This window comes from Fulmarus glacialis, unplaced genomic scaffold (genome assembly GCF_000690835.1).
Source record: "Fulmarus glacialis isolate BGI_N327 unplaced genomic scaffold, ASM69083v1 scaffold8063, whole genome shotgun sequence".
Classification (NCBI taxonomy): Eukaryota; Metazoa; Chordata; class Aves; order Procellariiformes; family Procellariidae; genus Fulmarus; species Fulmarus glacialis.
This window is the reverse complement of record NW_009203522.1, coordinates 44,693-59,906: the sequence shown is the minus strand read 5'-3', so window position 1 is coordinate 59,906 and position 15,214 is coordinate 44,693. Positions and strand designations below refer to the sequence as shown.

The 15,214-nt window shown below is 42.3% G+C and overlaps 1 protein-coding gene across 1 annotated transcript in view; it reads right to left on the bottom strand.

Annotated features, from left to right (window-relative positions):
• Positions 1–5,292: 5,292 nt before the first annotated feature.
• LOC104074517 (inaD-like protein) overlaps positions 5,293–15,214 on the bottom strand; it is a gene marked incomplete at its 5' end in the record, with an annotated part of 51,376 nt that continues 41,454 nt past the window's right edge. The window contains 6 exons of the mRNA XM_009574662.1: positions 5,293–5,758; positions 7,547–7,670; positions 9,382–9,485; positions 12,929–13,033; positions 14,119–14,241; positions 14,528–14,559. Of these exons, the coding sequence (XP_009572957.1) occupies positions 5,612–5,758; positions 7,547–7,670; positions 9,382–9,485; positions 12,929–13,033; positions 14,119–14,241; positions 14,528–14,559 (635 nt within the window). The remainder of the gene's footprint in view (positions 5,759–7,546; positions 7,671–9,381; positions 9,486–12,928; positions 13,034–14,118; positions 14,242–14,527; positions 14,560–15,214) is intronic.

The window sequence follows — 15,214 nt, the reverse complement described above, 5'->3', positions numbered from 1 at the left end:
TTGCACGCTGATTCCTGCTTCTCTGCCAGAAGTAAAACACCCAACTAAAAAATAAACCTGTCTCTGACAGGCACGATCTCACACGCATTTTCCACCGGCTAAAGTTGCTTTCCAGCGAGCAGCTGCAGACACCAGGCCAGTACATCCTCAAGTAGAAATCCTGCAGAGAAACCGGAGAAGGGACTGCTGGCAACGCCAGCAAGGGGGTCACCCGTAATGGGGGCTTCTTCAAGCCCAAACGCAGCTTGGAGCAAACAATGTCCCCGTCGAGAAGTGATTTTTGGCACAACCGTGCTGGAAAACACCATCTCCAGCGTACAAATCCTCCCCATCTCATAAGGTGAGCGCTAACGAAGGCCTTTGCTGAGCAGCAGCGCTGCTGGGGGGATGCATGAGCCCCCCCCCAAACCCCACGACGGGCGTGCAAGGAGGCACCGGGCTCTTGCGCAGGGTCTAGCCCCGTGAGCTGCGATGGGAGGACAGAGGGGTACCGCTGGGGCCCAGCTCGGCCCCGGGGGGTCTGCACACAGCTTTCAGCAAGCGCATCAGGCCGTCGGTCCTCGCAGTTGTCTCGTGGGAGTTCCCAGGTGCGGCGTTATGCCCTCGCTGTCTCCCGTCCGCAGTGAGATTTGTGCTGAGTTTGCATTTTAGGAGCACCGTTGCACACAAGCAAGAGTCCAGAGTCTTCTTTTTCCTTGAATAGAAACAAGTCTTAAAAAAGCCCACCTGGCAGAGAGGGGAAAGGAGGGAAGGATAGCGTATTGCTTTTTAGGGGAATTTATTTGCAGCTCCTTTTCTGCTGCACACACATAAACCAGAACCTGCAGCAAACGAGCTCCCGGAGTGCCAGGAGAAACCCATCTTCTACACCTAGGTTTGTTTTCAACAGATGTCCCATCACACCTGCACATCGAAGTGTTAAAAAAGAAAAAAAGGAAAAAGAAAGCCAAGAAAGGGCTTTATGAGACAGAAGAGACTGTTCCCATTCAAAATGCAAACAAGCAACCCTCCCAAAAAGTACATTTTCTTCAGGAAAAATGAGACCTTCGAGGATCTCTTCTTTTTTAGTTTACCTCCTCCTCGTGGCAGCTCGCTGGTGAGTTTGTGAAAGCAACCGCCGCGTCGTGTCGTTCCTGGAGAGAAAACGTGTTTCCTAGGACATGATGGAAAGGAAGAGCCGAGCTCAGCAGGTCTGCATCCTGCCCAGGGCATCCCAGATGGGAAGCACAGCAGAACAACCCCGTGTCAATGCGGTTTTAATTGCTATAATTTGATTAGGATGTGATTTTTAATTTTAGCCGAGCAGTTAGAGAGGCACAGCACCTACAGCAGGGGCTGCGCTATCAGGAATGAAGAGGTTTTATGCTGCCACTGCATATTTTCCTTTTTATGCAGGAATCGGGAATAAACTCTGCTTCAACCCCACCGGATAGAAAGCAGCAGGGACCTCGGAGCCTGCCTGGACAAGGCTGAAGGCAAAGTCAAGGTGATCCTTGTTCCTTTTCCATTTGGGATGCTGCAGAACATGGGTCTCTGATTTGTTGCCGTTCTAAAAGGTCCAGCTATCACAGGACTGTGCGTGTTAGAGAACAAAATGTCCATTGCTGCTAAGAGGAAAAACAATGACCGTGACAGTGTTTAACCAGAATGTAAATACAGCTAAATTATGGATGTAGAAGTGTGAAACCATGGAGAAAGATGATAATGGAATTATATATCAATGGTCAGCACAACTGTAAAAACTAATGTTTTATACATGTGTAACGTTAAATTAATTCATTCCAGTTCTTTCAGGCAAAGGTACATTAACTGCTCCATCTCAGCATAATCACATTACCTCAGCAGGCTCTCTATATGTCATACTTCCAGGGTGGTAATCACCATTTGATTAATTACAGGGAATTTAGAGGCATTACAGCGATTCCTGATGCAGCAGTGCAATGTGACAGAGTCCCCTCATCGTTCCAGGCTGACCAGGTCCGCACCAGCCCACCCTCCATGGCCACGGTTCACGTCGCTGCCCGAGCTCTGTCTGTGGCTGCACCCGGCGGGCGCTTCTGAAGCTCAGTGCTCGGCAGCGGGGATCACGCCTGGGCAGACTTTGTCCCCTGGCAAGCTCACCTGGCGGGGATGACACAAGAGCTTACAGCACCTCAATCCCACTTTGGAAGAAGTGTAAACATTGGCATAACTGGCCCTTTTCTTTGCAAAGTTAGCCAAGAAACGCAAACAGCCCTAAGATGGCTCCTGGTGATGTCAAGGATGTCCTTGACGGTGTCACTGCAAACTGCAGGTTATTCCAGGTCTCTCCAGTGAGGAAACTGATGGAGGGACTGTGAACAGCACATGGCCCTTCAAGAAGAAAAGGCTCCGACAGCTGAGTCCCCAAACCAAGGCAGGAGAACCCTTCCCACCCGTACATATGAGTTGAAACGGTGGTGAGCGGCACCTCCGAAGGGTTGCAAGATGCCTACAGCATAGATGCTCCTCCTGCTCCTCCACGCTTCGTGTTGACTTTGATTACTCCTGGTACAATACCGATTGCGCGGCACCTTTGTCTTCATCCCCTTTTTTCTCTCCCCCGGTTTTGCTGCCTGCACACCAGATCCTTGGTTTCTCAACCGAGTCGTTTTTGTTGGCGTTCCCCTGATTAAAATCTCCTTACCAGGCTAGAGCCACCTTAGATGGGCAGCTAGAGCTTTCTGATGGAGGGCAGATGTGCATGGGATGGTTCCCTGTGGCCATCTCACTCGGGAGCAATCCTGCTACCTGGGCGCAGAGCCTCAGCTGGCTGTCACCTCAGCTGGCTGTCACCACAGCCTTCCATCACTCCTACAGCGACCGCCGCTTCTGCTCTCCGAGAAGGGCAATCATGAGCCCTACTTGGAATAGCAAACAGACATCTCACGGAATAGATTTTAACAATGACTTAAATTAAAAAAAAAAAAAAAAGCACAACTGCTTATGTAATCGAGCTTTATTTAGAATCTTTGAAGTCATAAAATGTCTTATTTTACTGATATACGTAAACATACAATCAGGAGGTTTAATTGCTTTTTCCCTTGCACAGAAATAAAGTTTTAAACAAACCAGAACACCTCAACCCAGACAAGCGTAATGCAAATTTAATTATCTAACTTGGTCCTGTACATACAGCACACGCTTCTCCGCATGGTCACTGGTTTATCAATTAGTTGCAATATAATTTTTGGCAGTAATATATTCAACACACAAAGTGCAAATTACAAGAAGCAGAAAATGTTCTCTCTCATTCTGAGCAATGAGAAGTGCAAAATATCTCAGCCCATAAATTCTACTCTTTATGTATATGAACAGTATGTGCATAATAGGCTAATAAATAGCCGTGTAAAACTTCATAGATTAAATGTGGCAACATCTTAAAGTAGGAATGCAACGGTTATAAAAACATAATCAGACAGAGGAATCATTACATTTTGTTCATAAATTCCATACAACATTTCTGAGGGTACCTCTTCACATCTCACCTACCCACCTTTAACTTCTGCATACCTTGGATACTTTTGCAACCAAAGGCAGTTTGTTAAAAATTCTCCAATTTGCTACATCTGGACATATTTCTGTGCGTCTACAATCAAGGTTCCACTAACACTTCACTTGGCAAATTAAATAGTACAGTGGGAATTCATTGAAAATGTGAAGTCTCTTCCAGGCACTGTGAAGGGAATACCCACTAATTGTTCCAGCAGGCTAAATGCACTTTGTGATTACCTAAAGTTAAAGAAAACTTTTCAATGAAATAAGGAAAATGAGAGCTAATCACAGCTTACTTGTTTCAGTGGAGTTCATCTCGCTTCAGTACCTGTTCTTTTATGTAAAATGGGGCAATACCCACTCGAGCTAAAACATACTGAACGCAGTACTTCTAACACAAACCCAGCAGTTATATTACAGATTTTGAATCCTCTTTCAATTTAATTCCAGGGACTTTTACATAAAACGAGCAGCCAATTTTGACTCCCACCCCCTTTCATTTCTCCCAGTTACATCATCATTATAAATTATACCAAATAGTCCAAATCAGACTAGGCTGCTCCTCTAAGACCCTACTGTTCCTCTGGATAGGAAGATTAAACCACAATGACTTGCATTGCCATTAATCTGCCTGCCAAATTCATTTGCTAAATCACTAAGGCCACGGTCATATAATCACTGCAGGAATGGCTGCGACACGTAACGAAGTTGCTAACTTTTGGCTGAACGTTCCTGCATCCCACCTCCACCGTGCCGAGTGGGACAGGCCTTGGGAAGGCTCCTCGTGGGCTTCAGCATGCTCTCACCTGGCTTAGCTTAAACCAAAAAAACAGTCGGTTGCTTCGACTGAGCCGTCCGACTCACCGGAGGGGGCTGAGGAACCCCCTTCTGCATGCTCTGCCCTGGGGAGAACGGGCACGGCAGCCAGCCCCGGGAGGACATCATCTTAAACTGCCGCAGCAGTCTTCTGCAGCGATCATCTCACCTCTGCCTGGTATTACTTGGTATTATCCAAAATTGAACTCCAGCAGCCCCGAGAGAGAAGCATCCTCTGTGATCCGTGAAAGCCTCTTCCTGCACTATCTGATGCTGGGGAGACTCTTGGAAATATAAAACGGTTTGCTGGTTTGGATTAACTTCATCTATCCTTAAAGACAACATGCAGAGGGACTGCTCGCCATCATTACTAGAATTACAGGATCACATTGCCGAAGCAAACTTTTGTCTTCATTAAAGTTTCAGGATGAACAATTATGCTGCAACTTGGCACAACAACAACTGCCTTTGTACGCAACATGCCTGGCATACATCAGCACATTTCTTCTTCTTTAAAAATATAATTAGAATAGAATGAGATAGGTTGTTGTTGTTCATGCTGCCTAAATATCTGAAAAGGCTCAAACATTTTAAAAGCCTAAAAAAATAAATTTCCCTCTCCCCTAGTTTATTTTTCATGCTAAAGGCTGCAAATTGACACATCACAGTAATTACCTCTGACTAACTTCCATAGACCTACCCAAAGAGATAAACATGAGAAGTTCACATTTGACTATCAGACTTACTGTGCCGAGCACAAATAATTTCCCAGAGGAGAATTTGATATTTCATCATTTGGAACAGTGGTAATTTAATTACATTGCTAATGTTTTCTGGCATACTTGAAAGGACAATTAGCATAAGTAAATCATGAGTGAGATGACAAGTCACTCGGCATTTATTTCTGCTCATCAGATGACATCAGTTGATGATCTAAATTGTCTTTTGTGTTGTTCAGCAGTTGTAACTGGGGTTCAGACTAGTGGGGATAAACCGATGTATAAATAAAGTAAAATGGATATTGTTCTTTGAAGTTTCTTAATTAAACTTGTCCAGAGAAACCTCAAAAGCCACCAGAAGTAGGGGAGGGTGGGAGAAAGGCTGATAAATGTGGAAGGCTAAATGAAGCTCGAGATGCACACTACCCTTTCTGGCAATGGGGTGAATACTGATTCATTTTTGCCAGGGTTTGCTTTACATCCTGCTCAGCGCTGAACAGTATTATTATAGCTCTACTGATGTTCTAAAATAATTGTATTTATCTCCACAAGCGCAATGACATTCATGATAACACCGTTAATGTTACAGTTCCTTTCTGGCGCTTCAGAATAGCTACAGCTTGCTCATGAGTAACACCTTCCAAAGCTTCCCCATTAACTGCTAAAATCTGATCGCCACGCTTCAGTCTGCCATCGTCCGCAGCTGCTCCCTGCAAACGGCAAAGCGAGTCGTTAGTGGCTGGTAGCACGGAGCCCCCCCGCCTCTCATAATGCTGATGGATGAAATGAGGAGGGATGCAGCACTGGAAATCCCACCGAAACTGGGTAGGGAACATGGGAAACGACAGTGTTGAAGTCTCCCTGAGTGCTTCAACCATTGCCCATCACTCAGCCCGCTTACCCAACCCTGTAAAGTCTGGGACAGCGTGGGCGGGTGATACACCCCTGGGAAGAAGAGAATCGGCTCATCCCTGAAAAAAATGCAGTGTAAAGACTGGTTCTGGCTTTTACGATTATGGAGAGGCTTGTTAAAGCAGCTTTTAAATGTACCCCGCACCCAGTGCTGAGAAACGGGTTAAAATGTGGGGAGGGAGAGGGACGCAGAGCTTACGCAGCAAAACAGCCTGGGCACTGCCCCAAGCCCCGGCCAGAGCTGGGCTCCATTGAAGGTCCTGAGAAGCTCCCACAGGGCTTTAGAAATGGCTGTTCTCCTTCAGAGGCCCCAGTGCAGCTCTTTTATCTAAATCCTGAGCCCTGCCCTGCCGACAGGTCGGCTCATGGTGTCCATTTCTCCTCCATGGCCCCACCAATGACTGCAGTGTATTCTAGCTTCGATTTAGGGTTTCTCAGCTGTGCTCACATTAGAAACTTGTAAATCTAAGCATCAGTTTAAAGACACAGTATCTTCCCATGTTAATAATTGAACATTGTAAAAAGATCAGATATTTGTGGTTTGAGCCCCAGAATCGCAGAAGCAGAGGAGACAAGACTTCTATTTCACCTTCAGATGAAGTTTTCTTAATTATGTCATCTACCCTGCCAGAAGCACTGACACGAGTGACAGCAAGTAGGCACAGGACAAAAAACTGTGTGTGACTGACTTCAAGGTTATTTTATGTGAAGCAGTCCTAATTCCCACTGTTTTTCTCCGTGCCGCCCCCCCCGCTTTCCAGAACTCCCTTCATGTGGCCATGCCTGACGTATCTTGTTGGCCCATGCTGAGCACATTGCCAGCAAGGGGATGGGTGGGAAAAGGGGCACTTCTCCCTCTGCACCAGTGGCCATTCTGGGGCTGTCTGCCTCGAGGCTGTGCTGTACTATGTTTTTTCCTCAGCCTCGGTGGCCAGAGCCACTGCTGTGCCTGGCTGGGACCCCCAAAAGTCCTCCCCTGACACTCAGGGTGAGGGTCAGAGATAGGCTGAGACAGCCGTGCCGTGAGCGGGAGTGACTACTCATGGAGAGGCATGAGAGAGAAGCTGGAAGCAACGGAGAATAACTAAAGCCAGGACTGATGTGTAAGCCAATTCATTATCAAGTCACAAGGTACGGCGTTTTTGTCTTTCGGTGTTTTTTCTCATTGAGGTGACTATCTGAGCACAGGAGCTTATTGCTGGTTTTGCAGCTGAAGCTCAGCCACAAAGTTACAGCACCTCTGCATCTGTCTCCTCTCCTGTGCAGTGGGAAAAGTGATGTCCCCATACCTCTTGGAAGGCACTTTAAGATTTACAGATATAAAACTGCCTTATAAATATTTTAATGTATAAAACCAAGTTTCCCAAGTACACAGAGCAATTTTGCTGAGATAAAGTATCTTGTTTCAGCCATCAGTAATGTGAAATATAAACTGAGAAGCCGGCTGTGAGTTCTGGGTCCACTTACATCAATGTACTTAGTACATTTTGCTTTCTTCTACATAATATATTATCCAAACCATATCTTGGGTTTATTTTTAAAGATAATACAGGAAAAGGGAGAAAACAAAACAAAAAAAAAGATACCTTGGCAAATATAGTCTTGACATAAATGGGCAGGTCTCCATGGGGACTTCCATACCCCCCTACAATACTAAATCCCAGTCCATCAGAACCTTTCTCCAAAGTAATAATCTTAGGCTGAGGTGCTCTGAAAACACAATAAATATCACTTAGAATAGCAATGTCTGTCTCTGGGGACTCTATGCAGAAGGAACATTTACAGAGATATTTATCTATCAAAAAGTTTTTCACACTGTCACAAACCATGATTCTTGTCCTTGCGCTGGAATAGACTCCTGCGCAGCCCAGAGTTCAAATGCTGTTCAGTGTACTTTAGCTCCTCACTTTGAAAATACTTATTTTTAATAAGAGCTCAACAAGAGCACTTATCTCTGATGCAGAAGTGAGACTCCCCTCATCTGCAGTTGCTGCACGTATGTAAAGGAGAGTTTGCTTTCTTACCGGGCAAGCTGTCGTCTTTAGTCTGCATAAGTGGCAACTGCAACAATTTCCTTACAGCATAATTTTACTTTATGACTTCAGAGGAATGAGTCTAATAGACAGGGTGCAGCCAGGAACACTTGTGTTTATAGTCTCAACTCTACTGCAGGCTCTTTGGACTCTTTTCTAACAACCTATATTTGACCTACATCCCTGTGCCTTGTAACCCCAGAGGCTCACTCCCGAGAGCCCCTCACTCAGTGCACTGCTTAGACCCTGACCTGCTCTTCAAGGGCTTTTACTGTCTGCATTGAGCAAAGGAAGATTTTTGGTGGAATTTAGACCACTCATATGTATATATCCGTCTCAAATTTGAAAAAGTCATTTCTACATATTCAGAAAAAAAATATTATGGACAAAAGCCGTTTGGCATCTTCCACCTATATAAAGGTGTAGCCTGTGAGGACTTATCTAGCCATTTCTTTTAGGACAGAACGAATGCATAGACCCACCTAATTCTGCTTCATATTTTCACATTCAAATTTTCTTACTATTTTGATATGAAAAGAGAATACAAAATCCTTTTGTGAAGTAAGCAATTCTCCTTTGAGAGCAGCAATAAAAACAGTACCTCACATTGTAAGAACAGAGAATGCAGCATAAATAGCTTAACTTTTATACTAAAACCCCCTGAGGTAGGGCAGCAACTTGCACCTCAGCTTCTTAAAATAAATGTAATGAATCAAAGAACGAAAATGAAGAACATAATGAAGCCAATGAACAAAAATGAAGATCAAATGAATTTCAAAATGGTAACTGGAATGCTATAAGCTGCCCTAAAAAGCACACGATGGAGAATGATGCATGGCCATGAGAGGGCTAGATCTCTAACTTCCATCACCATACAGAAGTGCTCTAAGTAGAAATTTTTTTTATCAGACTTTTTCAAATTGTAAAGCTAAAAAGATTCAAAAGACAAAGAAAGTTCTGGGACATGTTTTGAAACATTCCTCTCTGGTACCAGGCCTTTTAACACCTCTTGCCTTGGTCTGCCAATGACAAATTATTTCAAATAATTGGTCATAACTCTTTTGAGGCAAGGAAGCCAACAGACAAGGGCAGAGCTATCGTGTCTGTATAACACATTAGAAAAGAAACGAGATAAATTTTTTTTAAAAATGTCCAGAAGTAGTGCTTGCAAACACATTTTGTGCTTATTTACTCAAGCAGTTTCTGACACCAGGTGAAGATGGACACGAGTCCGTAATCAGCTTGGAGAAGGTCACAGTTACCATTTTAAAGGTGATGGAAAATTAGAGAGGAAAGCAATGGGAGAGACCTCCTTCACCAGCCTAGGCTTTTCCCTTGCATGGGGCATAGAAATCCACCTCAGTTATGCAGACTAAGTACAAACTTACTCAGGATCTTCAGAAGGATGCTCAGAAGAAGAGTTAAGGTTGCATCCCGCAGACATGCTCTCCAGCTGGGTAGCAATGGCACTGATGTTGGTATCAGCTACCACCTAAACAGAAGGATGCAATGAAGTACTATGTGTGTCCACTTAATACCAAAGACAACTTGGCTAATTATATAGAAAATAGCCGATACATTAGGAAAATCAATCGTTGATGTTTTTTTCCAAGCAAATTCCAAATACAAGTCCTACCCTCTTAAATTGCCTACTAATTCAATACTTTCAAATAATAAGAGTTAATAGTAGCCACCTTCCTAGAAGTTAAATGCAAACTTTGCTCTGAAGCTTTCTCTTGCCTTTACATGACTATCACTCAGATGCTGAGCAGAGGGGAACAGTCTTTCTGGATAATTTAGAGCAAGAGGTCACTTTGTCAAGGAAATAGGTACATCTCAGAGTCAACGCAAGGTGTCCAGTATTGGGCTTGAAAGTAAAGATCTCCCACAGAGAGCACCTTAGCCTTTAATAAAATGCAGAGATCCAAGGGTCTATTGGACTATGAGTCAAAGGCCCTGAAATACCTCAGATTGGTTTGTTGGCTGAGTGGGGAACAAATTAATCCTTGATTTCAACTTTTCTGCAATTTCCAGCATTAATCTAACAAACAGGATTCTTAAACTTCCCAATTCTGGCTCCTGTGTTATTCTGAAACCATCATGAATTACCACCACACAGTAATTAACAGAGTTAATGACATTTTGACAGGTTGACAGGGGCAGCAAACTTGCTCAGGCTTTTTAAAGCAACCATACCAATGTTGTATAGGTTAGCTACAAATATGACCATGGCCATATTGAGAAAACAGTTACTTGCATGCTGAAGTCTGGGGTTTGCCATTCACAGGGGTTTAGCTTGTAAGAATAAAAGCTTGTAGCTTGTAGCAGTGGGATTTATTAAACACAAAGAGTCAATGCTCACTCCAGGTTTTTTTTTTTTTAACTTTTCATTGCATGCTAATGTTCTATTCTTTGCTTTTTTCTGGGGGGAAAAAAAAAAAACCAACCTGGGGAAACCACTACAAAGTATTTTGGATTTTAAGTATTCACAGCTGAAAGGGCCTCAATTTCCTAACAACTACATGCCGTGGTTATCCCCTAACTCCATCTCCTTCTGATGAGATACTCTTCTCTGCTTGACATTCATTGTACAGCGCAGGAGTTCAGCTCAGAGACAGTGAGAAATACCCAGTTAAGTATATTTTCAATATTTCCTCCATATCTATGGCCTTATTTTATCAAAATTAACAGGTACTTTTTCCACTCCTTGCTGTGAACACGGTTTAAGGGAAAGGTACCTGATCAAAATAAAAAAATCCATTATATAAATCCCCTGTTTTAAATGAATGCTCACAATTCTTCCACAACAATATTTCCCTCTTTCTAATCACTTGGAGCTAAGAGAGTGGTAGCATTTTCTAGAAAGGAAGATTAGTTCTCATGCAAATTTTGCATCCCAGGACTCAGGTTCTCGGACGCCCTAAATGAAGGGGTCCGGCAGACAAGATAGCTGCACCTGGCTCAGCCAGCAAAGACACCGTTAAGTTTTCCTTCCTTTAAGAGTGCCAGCCAGTATTTGTCGTATTTTGTTGTTAAATAAAACGAGGGCAAAATAAATCTATATTCAAAAATCTTCAGTTGGCAGTAAGAACGTATCAGAGTTCAAGAACCTTGTAAAAAAGCTTCCCCTTATCTCATTACTACACCTGCAGAAAAGAAATTAAATTAAACCAAAGCATCAAAACAGCCGAAAGGGATGATTGTTCCCCTGAGACCCTAATCTCCCATTTGCAAACAGCATTTGCAAACTCCTTTACCATCCTTCCCAGGACGTACAGATAATAAGCCTTTCCACACCACTGAACGCAATTATCTGACCTTTCAAAGCAGTTTGCCATGAAGTGGTCTAACCTGATAATAAATAGAATTGCTTAATGACACATCAGTCATGATTATCACAGCGATAGGATTATTCCATTTAGATTGTTTTAATAAAAAAAAGCAATCCACTGATCGAGAAGTACCTGTGGTTAGCATGTAAGGTAACCTGCTTACGGCAGGACTTCAACACTACTCCCTGCTGGTATTAAAATATAACATTCCACCTTCACATAACAGATTTTTAATAGAGGAAAATACTCTATTCTATCAGAATAAACCTGTATTATCTGTAAAAAGTATTAAGCCCATTTTAAGCCAGACAGCAAAAATGTGGAAGGAAAACCATCAACTGACAAACCCAAAGACATTTCTAGAAGAACTTCTTTGTTTATGCGAGCGACCAACTGACAGCATGCTTCATCAGGAATATTTTTAAATACATGATGAGGTGGAATACGCTGTATTACAGCTTTCAAGATTAGCAATTTTGGGTTCTGCAGCAAGCTTTCATTTTCTATTCAGGGAATACTGTTGACATGAAAAGTGAAATTACTCAACATTAGTAACAATATGATAACTATAATTTAACAGAAAATCCTCAGCTGGTGTATATCTGTGTATTTCCTTTGACTTCAATGGAACTACACAAATACACCATCTGCTCTGGAACTGGCTCATCACTTAGCAGGTCAGCAGTTCACGGACAGACAAAACAAAGAATAAGCAAGTCTAAAACTAAGTTTATTATTATTTCATTTCCTTTTTTTTTTTCTTTTTTCCTCCCATTTTTTATAGTCACATTCGTGTTGTAATGCAAGCAAGAAGCTTAAAAAAACACCTCTCAAGATGCGTTCCAATCCAATATGCTGTGATGATAAAGAAAATTAGAGTAGATTTTAGTGGTACGTCTTAAGCTTGTTTTCCAATTGTTACAATAATTCTGCAAATGAGTAGTATTTTGAATTCTCTCTGGCAAGTATTTTTCCCATTTCTTTGTGTAAACATAAAAATAAACTAAAGATGAATATACTGGCAAGCAGCAATTAGAACCAAAGTGGCAGAACGTGTCTTCCTTTTAGCTAGCATATAAACGTGGCAGTGACAACACTGTTTTCTCTCTCGAGTGTTATTATTCATTACATGTAGAATAATCAGTTCTAGGCAGCACTGTCTTAAAGATGATGCTATCATTTTTACTAAATGCTGCTAGCGTTTCTTTTTTCTCCCCCTTTCAAGAACAAGGAAATTAACACTGTGGGCAGTTTGGTCACAGTCTAGTTACATGCATGCACACATAGACACACACGTAATTTCTTGTTCCTAGTTAACTTCAAATTAAAAAAAAACTTGGAAGCTTGTTGATTTATCATGTGTAGCAACAAGTTATTTTGTTCTCTTTGTTACGCTTTTATATAATCATGCTCACAGGCTGTATGAGTGGCAATAAAGAATTTTTGAATGAAAATTATTTCTTGCTTTCATTCTGTATAATTCCCATCAGCAAGCACCCTGCAATTCTGTGATGCCTTGTGCCAGTGATGCTTAGGGTTTTTTTTTTCCCTGAATGCCATTTATCTACCCTCATGCAGCTGCATGTTCAATTTATCACCATACCTGCAGGATAATGCTCCCATAAGCATTCTTTAGTAGATTAACCGCATCTGCATGAGACAGCCCATCCAAAGGTTGCCCATTAATACTGACAATCCGATCTCCAACCTAAAAGTACAACAGTAATGGAAAATTACTAGCATTAGGGAAAATTAAAATTAAGAATGCTTAAAATTCCTCGTGAACTTGGCACTGCACAGTAATGCTTCTCTTTTGCAGGATCCCTTTTGTGAAAATTCTGCAATGCTAGTGATCATTTACCATTCTTCAGAGCAAGTACAATACAGATTTTTCAAAAATAACAATGCGATCAGAGAAACAAAGATGGGTTGTATTTTACTATTTCCATTTGCAAGCAGAGTGAGATTTTCACTGCTGTCCTCCCATTCAGAAAAGATTAATTTGTGTCCATATGTGCAGAGAAGTTCATATTCTTATAGACTATGTATGCACATGCTGAATGCAGTATAGAAAAGCAGGCACTTCTGATATTAATCTAATTAACGTAGATGATACCTTCTTCTTATCCATAAAAATGATCTCGACCCTCACACTTAGTGCTATTGTGTAATTCTATTAGAGGCATGGCATGAATGTAGCAGCATGTACTAATGCTTTGGCCCATGGGCCAAAGCAATCCCACGTATCTGCATAATAAGTTATTTTCAATACTAATGATTCCTTGAAACTATCTCCAAAACTGAAAAGTGTTCACCATGGTCATTTCTGGAAACCCACATACCCTGTGAGTCTGATACAAGTACTTTATTTTAGCATTTCTTTATAAGGGCCTTAAGATCAAACAACTAACTTCTGATCCAGTTTCTGCCTGGTTTGAGCTCTAAATGATGCCCAGCCTGCAGTCCCCAAAACACCTATGATTTCCAGAGAGCCTGTTGCTGCCCTTCCTGGCTCTGGATGAACATACACATTCAAAGACCATTGCAAATACATTTATGTTCTTTCTCTTAACATCACTTTTCCATGTGGGCAACCATTGCCCTTATCCCAAGATGCAATATGATCAAAAAGGGAAGAGAAGGGCAGGTTTGGGGGTTTGTTTGTTTTTAAGAGACAGAATAGTCTATGAGACATTATCAAAGTGATGGTATACACAGAAGTGCTTGAGGCTCCTTCTCTGTGGGTCACATGGCAGATGAAACAGGAAACAGTGAGAGGACCCCTCTACTCACTCTGAGCCTTTGGGTACGTGCAGCCACACCACTGGCTTGAATCATAGCAATGAAGATGGGGATATCTCCTAATGGACTTCCCTTCCCTCCTGCTATACTGATACCAAGTGCATCATTTGGTCCCTAAAACAAAACAAAAAAACCCAACATTTGCAATCGGAGCAAGTTGTAGAGGTCAATGTTCGGAGTATAGCAAGAACGGACTCATTTGATTTATGGAACAGGGAGAAAATAGACAGGTTTGACAGACACACACATCCTCACACACACATCCCATTACACAGGCATACGTCCAACAACCTATTGCAAACATAAATAATGCAATTTTACTTCTGAGAAACGCTACAAAAATTAACAACTTCAGTTAAAGGTGTCAGCTTTTTGAATTGATAGAAAATAACTCACTGACCCTTGTTATCTCCACAGTCCTTGGGCCCATATCTGCTCCTACTAATAAAGAAACAAACAATTAGCTTCTGTAATTAAGAGATAATATAATTAAGAGATAACACTGTCAGGTGACAATGGTCCCTTGCTGCCTAGTCAGAGTTATCACCAAGCAGAAGCGGAGCCTTCCTGTGCCAAACCAGGCAGTGCTGCTCACATGAGGGGGACGGGATTTCTGCTTCACCCAGAGATGAATACGGATGTAATCACTCTGGCTGACGGATGCCACCGTGACACCCATTGTAGCGCAGCCACTGCTCACCGCAATCTATTGAATAGCAGCACTCTGCCGGCCTAAAGAAAAGCCCTATTGTGCATTTCACTCAATTAAAGATTGGCTTATTATTCATAAATCACAGTGTCCCTACCACAAAGGGTAGGGCACACAGCTGGTCTGAGACTGTTGAGGTTCCATTGATCTCCTCTTCTAATTTGTGCTGTATTAGTAAATAATAGACAGCCAGGAAGTCTGGCTGGCATATATCTAGCCATCGGACATTTAAAAGTACTCAAAACAAAACAAACAAATAAACAACAACAACAACAAAAAAGGGACACTTCAAAGGAATCATTTCAACTGGGACTAAACAGCCGAAAAGCTGATGGTGTAGTCAGGTCCTGGGCTCTGCTATACCAACCCCTAATTCTA